The sequence below is a fragment of the Trachurus japonicus genome, chromosome 8 (assembly GCF_045865225.1).
Source record: "Trachurus japonicus isolate A0001 chromosome 8, Traja_1.0".
Taxonomy (NCBI): domain Eukaryota; kingdom Metazoa; phylum Chordata; class Actinopteri; order Carangiformes; family Carangidae; genus Trachurus; species Trachurus japonicus.
The window spans coordinates 9,635,163-9,655,337 of NC_140914.1; the positions used below are offsets into that span (position 1 = coordinate 9,635,163).

At 41.9% G+C, this 20,175-nt stretch overlaps 1 protein-coding gene across 1 annotated transcript; it reads right to left on the minus strand.

Annotated features, from left to right (window-relative positions):
* Positions 1-754: 754 nt before the first annotated feature.
* On the minus strand, positions 755-15,995 carry hlfa (HLF transcription factor, PAR bZIP family member a). Its single transcript, XM_085783655.1, has 4 exons — positions 15,651-15,995; positions 14,364-14,735; positions 6,436-6,650; positions 755-5,156 (listed from the first exon to the last, which is right to left on the minus strand). The coding sequence occupies exons 1-4, from the start codon at positions 15,763-15,765 to the stop codon at positions 4,941-4,943; spliced, it is 918 nt and encodes a 305-aa protein (XP_085639781.1). The 5' UTR covers positions 15,766-15,995; the 3' UTR covers positions 755-4,940.
* Between the last annotated feature and the right edge of the window lie 4,180 nt (positions 15,996-20,175).

Genomic DNA, 20,175 nt, shown 5'->3' on the forward strand with positions numbered 1-20,175 from the left:
AGTAAACTCTTGGAAAATGTAAATAAGAGTTGAAAATTACTACATGGCCTCCATCAGTCTTACAGTGTTGTGTGCAGCAAACCTATAGAAATGAAAGAACCACAAGTTGAATTAACTAAAGTATTTTTTCTCTCTCAAGGATCAACTAAAGCAAAGGCATCATTTCAGTTTGCCTGCAAAGTTTGAAGGCACAAAAAAGCCTCACATTGGTTCTTATCATCCATTTAAATCAGTTGGTCCTTGGTTGCACCAGCGGCCTTCAAGACTGATGGCTTATTTGACATTATACAACGATAATCCTAAAATATTTATATTAAATGGTGCCAGGAGAGGGTCAGAGGATGGTGTTTGGGTTCTTAAAACTTTGATTTTTAGGAGTAGATGCTTAAATAAAGTGATGTTTTAGTGACCAAACAGAAAAAAGTCAACCCTGGGAAATGAGCTGCTGCCCACTCTGCCCCTGACCACTGACTGGCATCATATCTCCATGTCCAACTTTATGTAATATTCAATATGAATGAATACAATACATAAATATAAACGTTTTAATCAAAACAAACCAGTAGCCTAAGCATTTTTCTACATAAGTATTTGCATACCTGTTTAAAAAGTCCCAATTTATTGACTTAAAATAAGGACAGGAGGATAACAAAGAATAAAACTAGATTTAAATGCTCTCCGATACTTATCATTTTGGTTAATATACACACACAAACACACAGACGACTTCAATCTACAGAGAAATTAGACCAGGTCAGAAAAGAACTGGGATTTTTTATTAGACACTACAAATTACAGAGAAGAGACAGAGAGGCTGAGGGCTGAATAGCACAAATAAATGTTATGCATCCATTCCATGACAGACAAGACCGAATACTCCTTTATGTTGTAATATTATACACTCTGAAACAGTCCGTTGGTGTTGCCATGAATACAATGGTTACAAGTCTGTTGCAATGTCCAAAATAAGAAATGAAAGGAGTTGTCAGTGTATATAATGTATAGATTTTTGATGCACTAAGAAGCCCTTCAGTGCAGATCTGAACCTATCCGAATGGCGCTGTGATGAGATCTTTACATTGCTGAGAGACTGGGGAACAGTCAGTGTATTCAAGGCACTGGAATAGACTCAGAATTATGGTTAACGTTTCCGGGTGAGGTAGTGAAATCACTCGACAGTGAGGTAATTTTGGGATACACATGGATTAATTATTGGCTTTTTCCTATATTTATATATATACGGTATATATAGATGATTTCATAAAAAGACGCTCCACAGATTTGCTGAACGGCGTCATTCCAGTCTTCACTTTTCTCTACAAGCCTTGTTCACAATCGAGTGCATCTGTGCAAAAAAAGGTGCAGAAAGGAAACACCCTCTAAAGCGCAAAGAACATTAAGACCATAGCTCGATTAGAGAAGGATCATTTTACATCGCACCACACACCTTTGGATCGGAGAGACACCGCTCAGCCAAGTCTGGACTGGGATCAGACTGATGTAGCTTTAAGTGTTTTATTAGGTCCATAAGTGACTTCTCTGATTGTTATGTTTTTGAAATCCTGTTTTCAGAGGTCACAAAAGTAAAATTTTACAGTCAATTTCAATTTTCATGTAGAAAAACGTAATTATTACACTGAACACAAGCTTTTCAATTTGAATCAAAAACCACTGGGTGGCTATTATCCAGCCAAAGGATAGTTTGAATCATACATTATAAAAACACAAATGGAACATTAATTTTCTTTCTGCAACAATAAAACATTTCTCAAATCGAACAGAAAATTAATTTTCTGTTGTGTTAAGGTATCAGTGTTTCTTGCAGATAAAGAAGAAAATAATTTCATATCTATGAAATCAATACATTTCAAAAATAAAATTCAAAACTACAGCCAGGAGCTGGTTAGCATACATAGCTCCATGCACAGACTGCAGGTGGAAAATGCTACGTCCGGCCGTGTCCAAGGGAAACAAAATATTATAGCGATTTTAATCAATCATCAAATAATGCATATATATAAACTGTTTAAAACAAAAATTTTTTTTAGTGTAGGCTAAAAACAAATGACACGTTAGTCTTTGTGCAGAATTTGGAGGTGGACTTTGTTGCTTGCCAATTGGCTGAAGTTTCATAATTAAAGCACAAATTGAAATTTTTGCATTCCTGAACTTCCACAGTATTGATGATATATATCAGCAGTTAGCCTTCAAAAACACAAATCAGTCTCATCTCACTCCTGACTGAAAGCCAAAGAAAACAAAACTTTGCTGCACACAGCGCTAGCTACACTACAACACAGCTAACGTTTGTTTTTTTTTGTTTTTTTTGTTTTATTTTTTTGGGGAGGGGGGGTGGGTGGGGGGCAGGAGGGACTCCACTGTAAGCTTTCATCTTTAAGAAAAAATTAAAGAGCTTCCCAGTGTCCATCACTCAGGTTGAGGGACACGCTACAACTGTATTGGCCGAGGGAACCAATCACACGTACAGAGCAGCAACAGCACCCAGCTATAGATTTCCCTTCCTTCATAGTAACTTCATCCCATCAAAGCAGATCAGAAAGAAACAAGACTCAAAAGCTGCGCTGCCACAAAAAAAAGAAGAAGAAAAAAAGCCTCCATACTGAATTGAATATTGGCTTTTGAACATAAAGAAAAGCCGACTGCCGGGCGCGTGGGGGTCAGTGGGCGGGGCCAGGGGTTCGACACAAAACACGATGGAGGAACTGTGTTTATGGATTTTCGGAAAGGGCCTGACTTTACATTCTCTCTTCTGGACTGCATTTTGTCTCGGTGCATCTGATTCCCATGAGTTTAATGGGATTAGTCTTTATCTATATGGGAGCCTTAAGGTGGCACCATCATGAGGAGTGTTGTTATAGCAATAATAATAATATTAATAATAATAACGATGATAATAATAATGCCCAGGAGGTTTAGGTGCTGCTGAATATCCACAAATCTCTGTAAAACTACCACAGCCTAGCTAATATAGAATATTAAAATACCACTATATGCATTTGTCTTTGAGTTATATACTTGTATTTTTAATAATATTTTGGATCTGTTGTGCCTTTAAAATACATAGTTCAGTAATGTATAGGAAAAATACTGTACAAAAAGAACAACTTATAGAATAGGTTTATATAAACATATCTCTTGTAACCAATATATCATCTCTGTTGTGAATCGTTTGGTTTGCAGTAAACAAATTGATTGGGTTAACCACAGTATTGGACAACACCATCCAACCTTGTCAACATCTTTTACATTCATACAGCCATCTTTAAAAAGAAGGCAAACATAGAGCTACAAAGAGAAAGAGAAGAGAGAGAGAGAGAGACTACAGACATCTGTTGATTTCTAAAATAAAGACACTCATCGATCATGCTAAAGTTAAACAGAAGCAAAAAAGAAAAAAAAAAGAGAAAAGAATTATCGACAACTTTGCAAATAAAAAGAAAACATTTGTAAATAGCTTTTCATTCTGTGAAAGAAATCATGCTTAAATCTGAAATAAGGAGGAGGCTAAACGACAACAATGTCAAGAGAAGTATTAATACTAACAATTATATCAACAGAATATATATATATATATATATAGATATATATATAAGTATATATACTGTATATATATATTAAAAAAAAACAAACAAAAAAAACAACAATCTTCCATCTGAGAAATAAAAAGGTAGATAAATATGAGGCGGAGGAAAATTTTTGAGCAAGTGGAAACATTGCACCGGATCAGATTGTGAGACACGCATTAGTGCAGAGGTTAGCTAAAGTCACCTCGGTTAACGGAGGTGAGCTAAGATGTGAGGTGGAAACAGGGAGAAATCTGTCAGAGGTGGTTATAGTGGTGTGGTGACAGTGGGAGGGGGCACGGGGGGGCGGGGGGGGTGAGGAACATGTAGGTAGTCATGTCGGTTTAATTCTGGAGAGGGATTATTGCTCATTGTCCGGGTGATGACGAAAAACCATGATGGTGTTTTTTTTTTTCTTTTTTTTCTTTCGTGTCTTTATAAAACCGGTAAATCTACACCACGACTGCACAGGAGGAAAATAAATGTAAGTGCTATCTGAACGTTAAAATACCCAGGATGCTGTTAGAGAAGCTGGAGGGGAGGGAAGGGGGGGGGGGGGAGGAGGAAGGGGGGTTTCAAACAACTGAAATAAAACATAAACCTCAATAAAAAGGATCAAAAACATGATGATCTTCGCTGATACAACAGAAAGCGGAGCTTAAAAACACCAGATTTTTTTTTTTTGGGGGGGGTCGAAGCAGGTTCTGACACGTCACATGGTTATAAGACAGAAGAAGAAGAAGAAGAAGAAGAAGAAGAAGAAGAAAAAGACGCCAGGAATCAAGAAACAACAGTTTTTAGTCCTGATGTCACGTATAAAATTGGTATGAAAGTGAACAACAAACAGCATGGCATCGTTTCTCAAAAGTGGAAGGTGGTCGGAGGGGTCGAGGGGGAGGGGGACTCAGCTGGTGGGTTGGCTCATAACTCCTCACAATACATTAAAGTGGGAGGTTTTGCATGTGTAAATATATATATATTCATCTATGTATATGTATATATATTCAGTCGAACAATGTGTACAGAAAAATAAAAGGAGGAACAGACAAAAAAATCGAAGCTTATGATAGAAGTCAAAATGACAGTTATAATACCAGAATCATACAGGTGTGTGTTGGAGGAGGGTGGGGGGTCGGGGAGGAGGAGGAGGTGATGGTGGAGGAGGAAGAGGAGGAGGAGGAGGAGGAAGAGGAGGGGGCAGTGCCACCAAAAGAGACACATTGTCCTTTAAACTCGAGGAAAAAGTGGGCGTGGGTGGTAAAGAGTCGAGGGGTAAAGAAGGAGGGCAGATGGGGAGGGGCTTGGTATCGGTGGCGGTTTGGGGGAGGGGAGGAGGGGGCAGGTGTCGGGGGGGGCTCACAGGGGCCCGTGTCGGGCCTCGTATTTAGCCACAATGTTCTTGCAGCGGCCCAGCTCCTTCCTCAAGTCCCCCACCTCCATGCGGAGCGCGGCGTTCTCCTTCTCCAGGAAGCCGGCCCGGATGGCGATCTGGTTCTCCTTCAGCCGCCGGGCGTCCCGCGACCTCTTGGCCGCCACGTTGTTCTTTCTGCGCCGGGCCCAGTACCTATCGTCCTGAGGAGCAGAGACAGACAGACCAGTCAGAACTACAGAACTGAACCCTCTGCTGAAAAAAAACCAAAAAAACCTGGAGCTTCGTTTCCGTTTTTTTTCCGGAAACGACAAAAAAAACAACTTTCTTATCTACCAGATTTGTATTTGTTTATTTTTTGGCCTATTTAATATTGATCAGTTTTACAATAAATAAATATTTATATTACCTTTATCATTGCAAAGTAGAAATCCATTTATTATAACATTATATTGAGCCCTAATGTTAAATATTCTTCTAAAAACCTGGAGCTTCGTTTCCGTTTTTTTCCGGAAACGACTAAAAATACCAGAGGTGACCGGTTTGTGCCGTAGCAGGTCGCCGTGTGGGCTTCTGCTGTTTGATGCTGTGACTCATCTCAACTGACTACAACACTGTTGCTCCATATTTAGATGCAACTGTGTTAAATAACCATTTTTGACTCAGGTTATTGAGCTACTTCATGTTTCTGACGTTATTTTAGGGTTGAACTCGGACTGAACTTTTCTTTCATAACATAAGACGTTACGATTTTTAAAAATATGAATCACACTCTAACACCTTCACTTTTACCATTTTTGTATAGAAGTGTTAAAAATATGGTTTTAACGTATGATCTTAAGTCTGTTTCATAAGAAGCTGTTCTTCTATCATTGAAAACTCGTCAACAGGAAGCCTTTTTACCAATGAAATTCACATTTTGAAATGTCACAGCTCCAAATACCTCATACTAATAAGTTCTGAAAGTTAGCCAGCTTAATAATCTTCATTAATCAAAAAAAACAATCAACCTTCAATCATGTGATATAAAACAAATTTTACATCATGTACAACTCCTTGAGTCTGAATTATTAACAGTTAAAGATTTCTGTTTTTTTCTTTTTACTTTCTTATCTACCAGATTTGCATTTGTTTATGTTTTGGCATATTTAATATTGATCAGTTTTACATTAAAAAAAGGATTTATATTACCTTTATCATTGCAAAGTAGAAATCCACTTGTTATAACATTATATTGAGCTCTAATGTTTTATATTCTTCTACTTAACACACTGAAATATTCACATTTATTCTTTTTTAAATCCCTCCTTTAGTCTGAGGTCTGTCTCCCCTCAGGGTCTAACCTGCCTTTCACCCTCCCTCCCTCCCTGTATTGTGTGTATTACATAACAACAGATCCCAGCACTGGGTGTAATCTCAGTTCGCCACCACAAAAACCCTTCTTCCCCCCGATCAACCCCGAGAGTGAGAGCAGCGCGTCACCTTCAGGTCCTCGGGAATGAAGACCTTCCGGGCCTTTTTGATCATGGGCTGCGGCTTCAGCTCCTCTGCGGAGAACTTGCGTTTCCTTGGGTCGAACATTTCCTGGCCGGGGACGCTGGACAGAGCCAGGTCTGCCGGGTCGGGGTCGTAGGTGACGGGCACCTGAATGGACTCTGGGTCGATGGGGCTGGGGGTGTCCCGGGATGCTGGCAGTGCTACAAAGGAAAAAAGAAAAAAATATAAGAAAGGGCATTAGAGGGACAGACACACAGAGGGACAATGAGAATCAGCAGGAAACCAAACTCTGAGTCCGGCTGTAGTGGCAGAAATGGCACCATTAGCGTTGCAGGTGGCAGCTCCATTTGGGATAATTGGTTATGTAACATCATGAGAGAGTCCTCATCAGCAAAATCTTTTAAAGCTGGACAGAGGACACAGGAGGAGCCGCGGTGGGTAGTGCTGTGCTGCTAAGAGCCTCTCCTATAGGGGCGGTGGAGGAGGTGGCGAGCTCCGAGGGGGAGCTGAATGCCGCCTTTCATCCCCCTCCTCAGCTCACATGTTTGTGTGTTCGTGGGCTGATCCTTGTAGAAAATGTCAGACTCTGACTTAAGAGTCGTTGCAGATGTGAAGTGAAGCCTTTTCTGGAAAAAACAACGTCTTTCTCTGCTTGTTCCAGATGCGGCCAGCAGGTGGTGCTATCACACCAGCCTTTTACACCACACAGGTAAACACACACACAGGCACATCATTTCACAAGCTGTCCTATCTCCAGGCTCAGCAGGTATCAGCAGCTCCTGTCAGCTGATGTGGAGCTGCTGGATGCTTCCACGGCGCTCTGCTCTGCTCTGCTCTGCTCTGCCTATACAGCCTGTTGTTGTTGTGTAAAGCCTCTCTAATTGATTTGCAGTCATGGGCCGACCTGTGCGGGGTGACTCAGGTTATTAGCGGCTTGGATGGAACAATTACAGCTTGATTCATTACATGAATTACACGAACCACACCTGCATTCCCCACTTCACACAAAACCATCGACGGGCAGCGGCAACAACAAGGACTGGGAATACGCCTGGAGGCAGAACGTGTGGTTCCACCAGTTGCTGATGATCTGCTCTCGGTTTGAACATCATGACCCAGATTTTTTGTTTGCGAGCCTGCAGTGACAGCCAATCAATGCTGGCGCTGACCTTCGGTCAGAGTGTACACTGCTCTCTCTCTCTCTGCGGTGGAGGTTTGTGTTGAGAAGGGGGCCGTCGGACTGGGCTCTCTGAATGTTTTCTCTGTGGAAATCAGAAACAAACAGGAAGTCTGTGTTGAGCCTGCACTGTCTGTAACGTCAAGAGGCGCTGCCCTGCCCCAGAGGAAGTGATGGGCTCCTTCATCGAAGACATGAAATAAACCTCGAGCAGGGTGCCGCAGGTTTTGTCTGCTGAGCTCGAGGAAAACAACATTTTCTCTGCAGACAGACACGGTTATGTTTGTTTGATGAACTGTGCAGAAACTGTTAAAGCGTTTCATTATCACCTCATAAAGCTCAACAGAAATGTGGAAGAGAAATCCCCCACTGAACGCAACGGCAACAACTTCCTCACATACTGTATGTTTGAAATACAGTGTGCAGCAGATGTTGAAGTTGCAGTCCACTACACACAGGGTGCAGCGGGTGGGGTCTGAAACCCCTCCATCAGATTAACACGAAAACAATGACTTTAAATCTGAATTAAATGTGTGATGTTACAAAAAATGAGCCGAAGGGTTTCAAATATCAAAATGCTGAGTGAGAAAGAGAACTGAATGATCGACCAAATATCTCACAATGGCTAAAAAGCAAAAAATATAAAGACTAAATGTTCATCTTCAGACCTTTAAAACTTTTTTTCTATAGCTCTTGTGGCAAATCTAGCTACTTTTTGTACAAACCTTCTGTTATTTAACCTGAGTGCTCATTTTAACAGTGAACACAGTAGTCAGATGACATCACGGTTATAAATAAATCAGGATTTGATTTTGAACATGTACAAGTCCTAATGACTCATGTTTTTCAATCACTTGTTTTGTTTTCTGACATTATAGGTGGAGATGAGAAGGTTTTTTCTTATTATGAATTCAGCCTTTTCTAAAAACCAAATGCCGAAACCAGCCGACACTTGACTGAATGTAAACATATCGTCATGAATATGCTAATTTAACGTGTTGTGTCATCTGGAGACATTTACATTCTCCGCCGACACAACCAGCCGACAGGTTCAGTGTTGTTTATTTGTTCCAGCACTGAAGTAAATACGACATGAAGAGTAAACAAGATTCTGTTGACAAGACGTGACGCAGCCATCCATTCACCGGACATAAATTGATTAATTGGTTAATTGCTTGGTGACGTCATGGAATTACTGATTTATATATATATATTTTTTCAAAATGACATAAAAAGCAGAAAATTTGAGAATCTGTCATTTATGGCTCATTTTGTTTGACCACTTTTTCCCCTTCTTTTTCCTCAGCAACAATTTATCACTGTATTCATTTGAACTAGATATTAATGTCTTAAATGTCTGAATATGTTGTTTTTTCTTTCCCTCTCATATATGAAAGAAAACTGAACATTTGGTTTTGGTGAGCAAAGTTTCAACAGGCTCTTGTTTGGACATTTTCATCCTTTTTTTATTTCCCAGAATTCATAATTGATCATGTAAATAATCATTAGAAGTCGACATGTCTCCAGCTGGTTCCAGCCTCTGACATCTGAGGATTTGATCATATTAAACTGCATATTTTTTGGGAGGATGTGAACGGTCGATTTGCAAAAACAAGACATCATCTTCAGATCTAAGAAACCGCCTCCACTTTTTTTTTTTTTTTTTTTTTTGAACTCAAAGATAAACATCAGCTCTGAGAATCACATGATTGGAGATAATCCATCACATAAGCTAAGACACATATAGCTGCCCGACAAAACCACCCTAGCATTCATAACCTGGGTGCTGCCTACCAGACAGAAAGCTTCTTACTTACTCACTAAAACTAGATGCAGTCTGAGACAATCTGTCAGGCCTGAGCAGCACTAGAAACTAGAAATAGCCCACCGTGCCCTAATCACCTTTACGGGTCATTTTGATCTCCTAATTAGCATGATCACGGGCTAAAAGTAGACACACAAGCCTGCTCGCTGACCCGTAATGTGCTCAACTGATGTACAAAGTTGAATGTGGATTCGCAAAATAGCCCCCACCCCTCCTCCTCCTCCCTTTACACACACACCGACACACACACACACACACACACACACACCTCCTCCTGAACAGGAAATCTAAAATTAACAAGCCAGGAAAGGTAGAGTCCAGCGCTGACCTAGAAAGAAGCTGGAATACACTGGTTTCTTGGTTAAATACCCGTGGAACTTGTTGTAATCTTTAATCATTTTTACCTATTTACACACACACTCACACATACAACACACACACAAATTGGCTGAAGGTTGCTTGCTGTCATGCTACGGGGATCACATCAAAGTTGCTGTGTGACTGATAACGTTACGGTTGGTGATAAGAGGAGCTGTTGGTCGTATCTTGTGAACAGTGAACAGAGCAGCTGAACTCTGACCTGGGCGTATTGATCTGGGCCAACGACACGACACGACACGACACACCTCCACTCACAAACTGCAAATGGAGGCCAAAGGGGCAGAAAGATTAAAAAAAAAAAAAAAAAGGGATAAAATTGAAGGATTCTCATAAAGAGAAGAACCGTTCATTAATCTGACTGAGATGTATTGCGTGAACGTCTCATCAGTCTGTTGCCATAGAGCTCCATTATTGTCCTGAGACTATATTAGAAACACATTACTGTTGCACCGGGTGACATGTTGCTTCATTACCATTAACACATACATCACCTTCCTGCACCAAACGCTCACTTACACTAAATGTGTATGATAGAAAACAAACATTTCTATTCTGTTTCCACTCAAACTCCATTTATACGATGTGTTTTTTTTTTGTTTTTTTTTAATGAAATCAAAAAGGGGCCTTTTAATTCATCCTGTGCAGGAAGCAAACCTGTTGTCTCACCCATTTATCAACCAAGTCCACTGCAGGCTGCATGACGGGACACTGGCTGCAGGAAACTGGATGCAACAATGAAGGAAGATAAAATAAAAAAAGGATGTGCACTGATAACTCGCTGCTATGATCCCTACATGTTGATACGATGATGGACTTCACATTCAGCTCCTTGACAATGTTGATTATGCAATACCTTCCCTTCATTAACAGACTGGAATGCACAATACACAATACTGCAATACATCTGACTTCTCCCTGCCCACAGTGAACGGGGGTCCCGACCCCTCAACGTCTGCAGGACACTAAAGCTGACAACAGAGTGAAACGCCTGCTCTTTCAATTGTTAGTTGGTTGGTAGTGATAACAATGTTATCAGTTGCCTGCTGTAGTGAATGCAAGCAGAGCAGGGGGGATTGTGGTTGTTGTTGTTGTTGTGGGTGTCGGTGTTGGTGGTGGTGGAGTGGCTGGTTAGACGAGACGAAACGAGACTTGGCGAGCTGGAACAATATTGCGCGCATGCACGTGACAAAAGCACGCCCGAGTCCATGTGATCTCTGCAGGGAACAGCCTGTGCCTTGGCTCCGAGTCCAGGCTGTGTCAGAGCCGAGCCCGCCGAGGGGAGGGAGAGGAAGGCTGGACGGGAAGCACAGAGTGTTAAAGGGAAAGAGAGAGAGAGAGAAAGAGGAGGGGAGGGTGAGAGTGAGAGTGAGAATGAGAGAGAACGAGGGGAGGGGAGGAGAGAGGAGGGGAGGGGAGAGGAGAGGAGGCAGGTTCATGCCGTGACAAGCTCCTGTTTGCAGCTCAGAGCTGCACACGGCGCCTGCATGTGTCCGTCACATGGCCCGGCACGCTGCAGGAAACCCCAGCCGCGTTCACGTGAAATGTGAAGACGCACATAGAAACAGCAGACCCAAACAGTACAGAGACACACACACTCATACACACACACACACACACACAGATGTTAGGCCCATGTGCACTCGCTCTGGAATAAACAGTACGGTACAAACGGCTGTACCTTTGACTGACTCTCCCGTGCTCGGTGTTGGAGCTGTAACTGAACCTCCACAGCTCTCTGCGCTTGTAGGAACATCATCATCATCATCATCATCATCATCATGTTGTAATTATTAAGCAGCCGTGAAGCCGCAAATTGCAACATTGCAGCAGGAGGAGCAAACGTCAAAATGAGGGGGGATTTACCATCAATTTAACCACGTATCCAACACAAACAAAACGATTCATTTCTCATTTTTAAAACCACATATCTTTGAATTATTGCCGTCTCTTCAGATTTGTGCAGGGACCTTGTGATGGGACATTTTTCACAACTGATCAGCAGCAACAATAATTAGTTAGACGCAGCTCTAAGTCTGACTGAACTGTTTCTCAGTGCAGGGTGGAGTCGGGCAGGCGAAGAGGCCACAAGGGGTTCAGAGGAAACTTAAGCCTGTGAACCATTACACTGATAGAAACACTCTCAGTCCGCTCACAGGTAAACATCACAGAGTACTGGAGCAAACTGGTGCTGATCAGACACTGTATTATCACATTAGTTACATGATGATATGAGTGTTTTTTTTCTACATTTATGTTTGTTTTCTTTTCATGTGAACCTCAGCTGGAGGCTCCGTCTCTGTCTCTGTCTGGTTCTGCTATGAAATATGTTTTTTGATTGCCACCTTTCAATCTAAAATAACTAAAAAATTTGAACTTTTTACAACTCTGTCCAACATGTTGCTTTGAACCTGCTCTATGAAAACAAACCAACATGACTAATCTACAAATTACAGGGTAGGTTAAGGTTACGTTACAGGTTCAGACTTTCTGGACAGACAGGATTGGGACAGGGCTGGGTATCGTTTACAAAGTTTCCATATCAATATCGATACCTGGACTTTAATCATAATAATAACTTCTCTTGATCAGAATGACAGTTTTCACAATGCTACACATGTTGGTTTCACGTTTATTTTATTTTTAAGCTCGGTCACGTGTTTTTGTTCAATAGACAGCCCATCAGCTGCATTAATAGGCTACATCATGGTTCATGCATGCTGGATGCTGATTGGCTGACTGATGCTGATGAGATCGACTTTTGATACCATATATTCTATTGTTCAGGCCTTTTTATAACAAACAAACACTGGATGTGATATAATGTATGTAGCAGGGTCTTTACAATACCTCATCAACGTTTCTTCCTTCCTAATCTTAAAGCTAGAAGACACAACATGCTGAGAGGATGTGCGTGTATGCGTGTATGTGTGTGGTTGTTCACCAGATGTAGAGATCACAACCACATGTTTTTCCACATAAACAGACCTAACGTAACACCACCACCACCATTACAACTACTACTCACTATGGGGCTTGGTCATTTGTTGGAGGAGAAGTCATGGATGACTTCACCCAACGACAGGCAAACAGGAGCCGCTCACACGTCTTATAATTAAGCTGATAAACGATGAGTGGAGTGGTGATCAATCCCCATTCGACCTCAATCATCATCCACACTGTCACATCTTCAATCACTTAACTGCACTGAGGTCTTTTTATCTCTGTATCACACACACACTCTATTAGCTGTAATCAGGAACCCACCTGTTCAGCGTTTACAGGTAAAACACACAAACACAGCGTTTTACACAACCACACACACACAGCCCACATATGTTTATCAGCCACATATCTCCACATCTTCTGCCTGGCGGCTTTGTGTGTCGAGTTTGGAGGTGAAACACAAAGACTGTTTGCTGTCTTGATGTTTACGGCGGGGGTCGGCCCCCCCTAAAACGATTCAAATCGCTCAAATCGGTGTCTGGTGGTGAATTGACAAACCTACATTAAATAGTGTCTGGCAGCAGCTTAACAAACTCTTGTTACACAGCTTTAATGCTTCAATCCAAATGCCGACTGCCTGCTTAACATCAGCTCGTTGCAATTACGACATCTGACATGAAGAGCAGCTTCATTCGATCACTGAAATCACTGAAGCTTCATTTCCTGAGATGTTTGAAATGTTCTGATGATGATCCCAGGTGGATGCTAATGTTCTGTCTTTAAATTATTCAGAAACTAATCTCATTCAGTCTGCAGCACTGCAGGACAAAAAAAAATGAAGTCTAGCACAATCTGGTAATTTATGAATCACATTTCTTCTGACTAATGCAAGCAACTTTTAATCAGCAGTCTCCAAACCCCACGGGGAGAGGGAAACTGTTGGTAATAAGAATAAATTGGGAAGCAGACTGGTACAGAGTGTAGAAATGAAACCTACAACCTACATCCTTATAACCATAGTGCAAATACACTGCAATATACAGGAGCCGTGACTGACAACGTCTGTTCTGCCAGTCACAGCTTCATGAATGAGACTGTGCGCGAGCGACATCCTTGGACTTGAGCCTGCTTGGCTTGTACTGTAGGACTCCAAAGTCCAGAACAGGGCTGTAAATCGGAGCCGGAGTGTGTGTGTGTTAGTTAGTGTGTATTTAACCTTTAAGCCAAATGCTCCAACCAGCAGCAGCGGGGAGCTGAAAGAGAAAGAGCTCTGAAACACATGCTGTGTGATGCCTTCAGGGACTCAAAAACCACAGGGTCTTTGTTTCCTCACAGCATCTCTGGGTTGACACTTACACTAATGGTGGGTGGTGGTGCATTTGTGTTTGTGCGTGCGTGCATGTGTGCGTGCGTGTGAGCAGCAGGTGAGCAAACAGGAGGAGGAGGAGGCGTGAACAACAAGTGTGCGATCCCACGTGTGCCCCCCTCCTCTCCCTCCCTCTCCCTCCCTCCCCCCCTCGGGTGCAGGTGTGATTTCAGGTGCACATCAGGCTCCGCTGCATGTGCATCGTTGTGCTTCTTCCTCACCTGCTGTGCTGCTGGGGCTGCGGAGGCAGGTCTGAGGCGCCATGCCCGTGTGAACCGAGGTGGTCGCGCGGCTGCTGAGGTCGACCACGGAGGGAGTGGGCGGGGCCTGTGGTGGCGGAGGAGCCTGTTGTTGTGGCGACTGCTGCTGCTGCGCCGCCTGCTGAGCCTGCTCGCTCTGGGCCGTGTTGGCGGCAGGGATACCGTTCTCCGACAGGAACTCCTCCAGATCCATGTACTCCAGCTGGAAGTTGTCCCCGTCGTAGGGCAGCGTCTTGTCCCACAGGGTCGGGCCCAGGAAGGCCGACTGTGGGTGGCTGGCTGTGCTGCTCTCATCTTCGAGCTTCTTCTCTTTCTCTTTGTCTTTCCCAAATCCTGCAAAACAAACAGTTGCATACACACACACAGTCATTGCAGTGTCTCAGATCACGGGTCAGTGCATGGGTATAAATAGAAAGTATGCCTGGAGTGAGTGACATCTTAAAGGGTCAGTTTAACCAATTAATTCTGTTAATAAAAAATATGAATGTTTAATTTATCAGTGCTGTAAGCAAAAACAAAACCTGAATTGTAGGAAAGGATAAATATTGATATTTTAACATATACACACAAAAAACAAAGTTATTATCATGGCTACTAGTGGGAGAAATAAGTTGTTGTTATGGCAAAATGACAATTTAAGATTAAAAATAAAGCCTCTATTGATGTCTAGTGATGAAATGACACTTGATGCAATATAAACAGAGGGTGGACAACATTGACAACAGCTGAGGAGCAGAGAAGACGCCCTCTATCGACAGCTTGTGGTATGGCTAAGACAAATCCCATTGAAGACAAGAGAGGGTGTAAAGGTTATAAATGGACCTTCGGTGCTAAAAACAGCAGTCACAACAGAAACACACTGATCGATCAGTATTTTTTAGCTAATTTAGTCACAAATGGGAGCTAAAAAAAAAAAGCTCGTTTGCTTGAGCTGAAGTTCACGTCAACCTGTCAGTCAACTAACATCCAACAGAGACAATCATCATTCTGATTTAATCATCTCTGCCTCTCTCTCTCTCCACATTAAGGTTACATTGTTTCTTTTTGATCAAAGACAGTAATATATTAAAGAGGTTTAGTGAACCTGTGTCCTTCACTGCGCTGTCTGTGAAAACACTGACTGGATGCCTGCAGAATGAAAATAACAAGCTGCGGAGAGAGGCACCACCACAGTGAGATTGAGAGAGAAGCTGTAGCCTACGCGCAACTCAAGTTTTTCTTTCTTTTAACAAACATTTTCAAACGCACCTTCTTCGTGGTGGAAAGGCAGCTTCAGCGGGTTCTCCAGCAGGGATTTGAGTACGCAGTGAGTCGGCGGCAGGAAAGTTGGGTTTATTGGAAGAGGTCTGGCCATTTTCTCCATATGTCTTGAAGGTGCAATAGGAGAACAACGCTCACAGAGACTTTTTCTTAAAAAAAAAATATATATGATCCCCCCCTCTTGAGAAAAAAGAAACGCGACCGAGCTTCTCGAGCCGGCGGTAGCCCGTGCAGGGCTCCTCGTAGACGGGAGAGAAGGAAACAGCGACGCCGGGGCTGAGAGCAGCAGCGGCAGCAGCAGGACGGTGAGCGGCTGGCTGGATGTCTGTCGCTGCGGCTGGCTGGCAGATAGCTGGAGGAGGAGGAGGAGGAGGAGGAGGAGGAGGAGGGCGGAGGGAGGGAGCGCGGCTTTGGCGGAGCCTCTCTACACTCCTCCATCCATGTGCGGAGACGGACGTCGGTGACGTCAAAGCCCCGGGTGGGCGGGGACCAGTCCTCGCGACGCGTTCAATTCGCGTGGGAGAAAACAAACCTCTCCGTTCTGGAAAGGCGCTCGAAACGTGCTGCCTTCAGGTACCGTCGGAAAAATGTTATTTGGCATTTCAGCGTATTAGTATGAGCGTATTATTGTAGTCATGCGATTTAGTTTGTTTCGCATGTTTTCGCATCACAGCTGAAACAATAAATTGGTTGATTAAAGGGCCAATAAGCAGAAAATTATAATTTTAATTGATCTATAATGTCATTTTTAGTTGAACAGAAGAAGACTTCACAATGACTCTGGAAGTTGTGGTGGGTTATTAGAACATCTCTGGTTAGCCTATTCTGTTTTATTTGGAGAAATATATACACAGCAACAACAACAACAAAACAAAGATGATGAATGAAAGATGTTCATTCATTCATTCATTCATTCATTCAAAAAAAACACACACAAAAGAAAAGAATCATTTTGCACTGAGATTATATTTTTGTGTTTTGAATTTAAACATTAATACAATAGCCTCAAATTCCTCAAACTGTACTGAGAGGAGAAAAGTTCATTCAGTCAATCAAGACTTATTAACATTGCAGTCATTTACTCTCCCAAATATAACCAATTAAACTTTGGGCAAAAGGATCCAGAGCTGGTAGCTACAACAGGTGCAACGTGTCATGACAGCATGACAGAGTTAAGGAGGGAGATGTAAAATGAACACAGACAAACAAAAAGGATATAAACATAAAAGCAGAAGGTCAGGCTGTGTGCAAAATCCAAAACACAGCAGTGGGAGCTGTGCTAAACCACACAGACAGTCTATGGCAAGCCAAGAGGAGGTGGAAACAGACTGGTGTGTACTGTCGGCTACACTGGGAGCAGGTGAACAGGAGAGAGAGTGTCAGTGTCTTAAATGACAGCAGGGTTAAAACATGTCTGCACAAACAGCTGTATTAGATGAATGAATGACTGCATTTTCCTCCACAGAAGTTATGAACTACTTGATTTACAACAGGTTTTATGTTTCGTCTGACTCTGAGTGATTCACGCTTGTTTCTCATCGAGACCCATCAGTCATCTGAAGCTTTACCCGGTTACCAATCGCTGTCATGTCACAAATGCTCCCGTGTCATTTTCTTGTTACTGCAACACCGCAGGTATTTTTAGAGCAGGTATGTCAACACTGAAAATCTGTGACTGACAGGCCTGTTACGCTACATTTACATGTCACCTGTAAAAGTCAGTTCCACGTCGTTTATAGTTATTTTTTCAACCCCGAGCAAAAACATTCTCCAAAAATTATACTGTAAGTGTCTCATAAAATCCGCCCATAAACCCTGAAAGATCTTCATCTTTCTCAGCTCGGGTAATGTATATATACTGCTTATATGACCAGAACAGCTCTTAGTGGAAATAAAACATATTAAAACAGTAGATTCAAGCAGTAATTTCATGTTCGAGAAGATTTTATGACATTTGCTTTCCACTAAAACCGAACTGGCTGCAGCTTATGCTCTCAAAGTCAGACTGGTATTTTAATTCGGTGACTGCTTCAAGTTCTTTCCCTCAGATGAGAAGTGTTTATAGACGTATAAACTCTCCAAAACCACATTTCAAACAGAGTGGTTGTCATACAGTTTATGTCCTGACCAGTAAAAAAGAAAGAAAGAAAGAAAGAAAAAAAAAAGCATCTGTGCTGCTGTATTCAACTGTAAATCTGAGCGGTGAGGAAACAATCCACTGCGGTGCCACGATGAAGAATGACGTGAATCTAAACTTGACCTAGTTTCAGCCAATGGGTGTTGTCAGGCTGCAATTCTATCTGTGCAGGTCGCGGCACATGGAAACTCACGCTGTCTGGAGTAGTAGTGGCTGAGTCATGGTTTGAAATCCTCGCTGTGCTCTGCCCATTTCTATTTGTTTTAATGAGTGGTTGGTCTGTGTCATCATCAGCATCTCCTCTCCTCTCCTCCACAAAAAATGAAAAGATGGAGACAAACATTGTTGCATGGTGAGGACGTGATTGATTGTGATTGTGCAGATGTTGATCACGACCAGACTGGAACAAAACCACCTCCCACCTTTTTTTTTTCTTTCTTTTCCCCCGTTTATGAAACTGTCCCCATGCCCATGACCGTGTCACACCATATCAAAACACACATCTTATTGTTCATACCATACGACACTGGGTGTTTCCCCCATTCACACCCCTCACCTCTATGTCAGAACCAGGAGACACCAGCATCGTCTTTCATCCTGATAAAAAGCTTCTCCTCTCATCTCCTAGCCTTTTTTTTAACGGACTTAGATATGAACAGTTATCTGAAAACTCATCTTATCTGCTATATTATATGCTATTGCATGAGATAAAAATATGTAATTTACAGTAAAAGGCACATTAGATATATTTCATGGGTAAATTTCACTATAAATGGCTACAAAATGGGCATGTAAAGAAAGGTATTTGATTTGAGGGTAAATTATCTGTATATCATAAGTATCACTTCATTTCAGCATCCTACAAAAAGCTGAATTAGAACAAGCATAAATCAAAGGTAGAAAATGAACTGCACAGTGAGATGACTTCATTCTGACTTTTATTACTGTTATTCTGCCTGCGGCTTCATGCAGTATAAAAAAAAATAGTTTGAGGTGATTGAGACAGAGTTAAAAAGGAAGAGATATACACAGATTTATTTCTAGAGGCTGGACACACACACGCTGTGCACCGAAACAGCTCAGAGTAATTTCACATCCAGGAAGCAGAAAGGAAAGAATCCAAGAGAGAAAATGCAGAGCCGTCCAATGAACAGAAATAATTTTACACCAGATGACGAGATCCTTCTTCTTTCTCTGTCACCCCATTAATTCATACTGTTCTAAATGTTTGGTTTAGTCTAAAAGTCATTCCAAAGGAAGAAGCGTGCATTTTTTTTAAAATCAATCAATCAATTAATATCTACACAGTTCTATTATTACTCTATATGAATGCACTTGTTCACACATGAAAAACTCGAATTATCTGGCAAATAAGGTTTAATCTTCTTCATGTTGAGGATCATAGATGAGAATCAACATCATTCCTGATGCAGGTCAACAGTATAAAAATGCCATAATAGTCTATTAATAACACAGTCAGTCTTTACAGTTGACGTCATGTTCTCAAATATAATTACATGGTGAAAAACAGTGACCGTGATGTAACTACTAAAATAGATCCACTCCTGTTGCTTCAATAGTAAAACAATGCACTTAAGGCTTTGCATGAGAATTGCTGCAGGACCAAAGGTCAGAGGTCAGAGTCAGAGGTGATGCATGGCTGAGTCACACTGTCTCATGTAGTAAAGGAAGCAATAATATGTGTGTGTTTTTTTTCCCCCAACTGTGAGAAAACTCTGTGAGAGGGAAAACTGTGACGTTTGAGCTGAACAAAACTTGTGTTGTATGAAGGAGGTCAGCTGAACGGAGCAACGTGCCCCTGAATCACTGCGGCGGAATTAGTCAAGGACACATAAAAAGGCAAATTCAAAGAAGGGCTGCCGTGCAAAAATGTGATTTTGAGCTGTGACAGGAGGCCACAAAGACCTGTGTGAGGAGACACGGGGGGGATTACACAGTGTTCCTTGGTGTCTGCGCCAGATTTCCATAAGATATTTGTTTTATTCTATTGTTTGATGTGAAAATGAGAAGCACCAGCGCAAAAACAGCAGTATTTGTTCATGTTCATGTTTTCATTTAGAGGCAGGAAGTTAACACAAACTTCCTGCAGTTATTTTTTTCAAATATCTGCAGCATACTGTATTCTGTTTCATATTCATGATCAGAGTCTGTAGCGATCATTTTAGGAACAGACTCTGTGTCGGTAACTTTAGCCTAAATGCACAAAAACCCCACAGCAAAAAACAACAACAACAGTCTACTACTGAAGAGCGTGCGTCTGCTCATCTATTATTATTGTCTTTACACACAGGAGACTTCTTCAGAACAACCCAGACAGGAGCACGGTTTCCTGCAGAAATACTCCCAATGAAAACT

Bases quoted from the DNA above. Each gene is read 5' to 3' on its own strand.
- hlfa (XM_085783655.1), bottom strand. From the start codon at position 15,765: ATGGAGAAAATGGCCAGACCTCTTCCAATAAACCCAACTTTCCTGCCG. The intron at 6,651-14,363 runs GTGAGGAAGAAG...TTTCCTTTGTAG, and splicing joins CAGCCCCAGCAGCACAGCAG to CACTGCCAGCATCCCGGGAC. The intron at 5,157-6,435 runs GTGACGCGCTGC...TCTGCTCCTCAG, and splicing joins TCATTCCCGAGGACCTGAAG to GACGATAGGTACTGGGCCCG.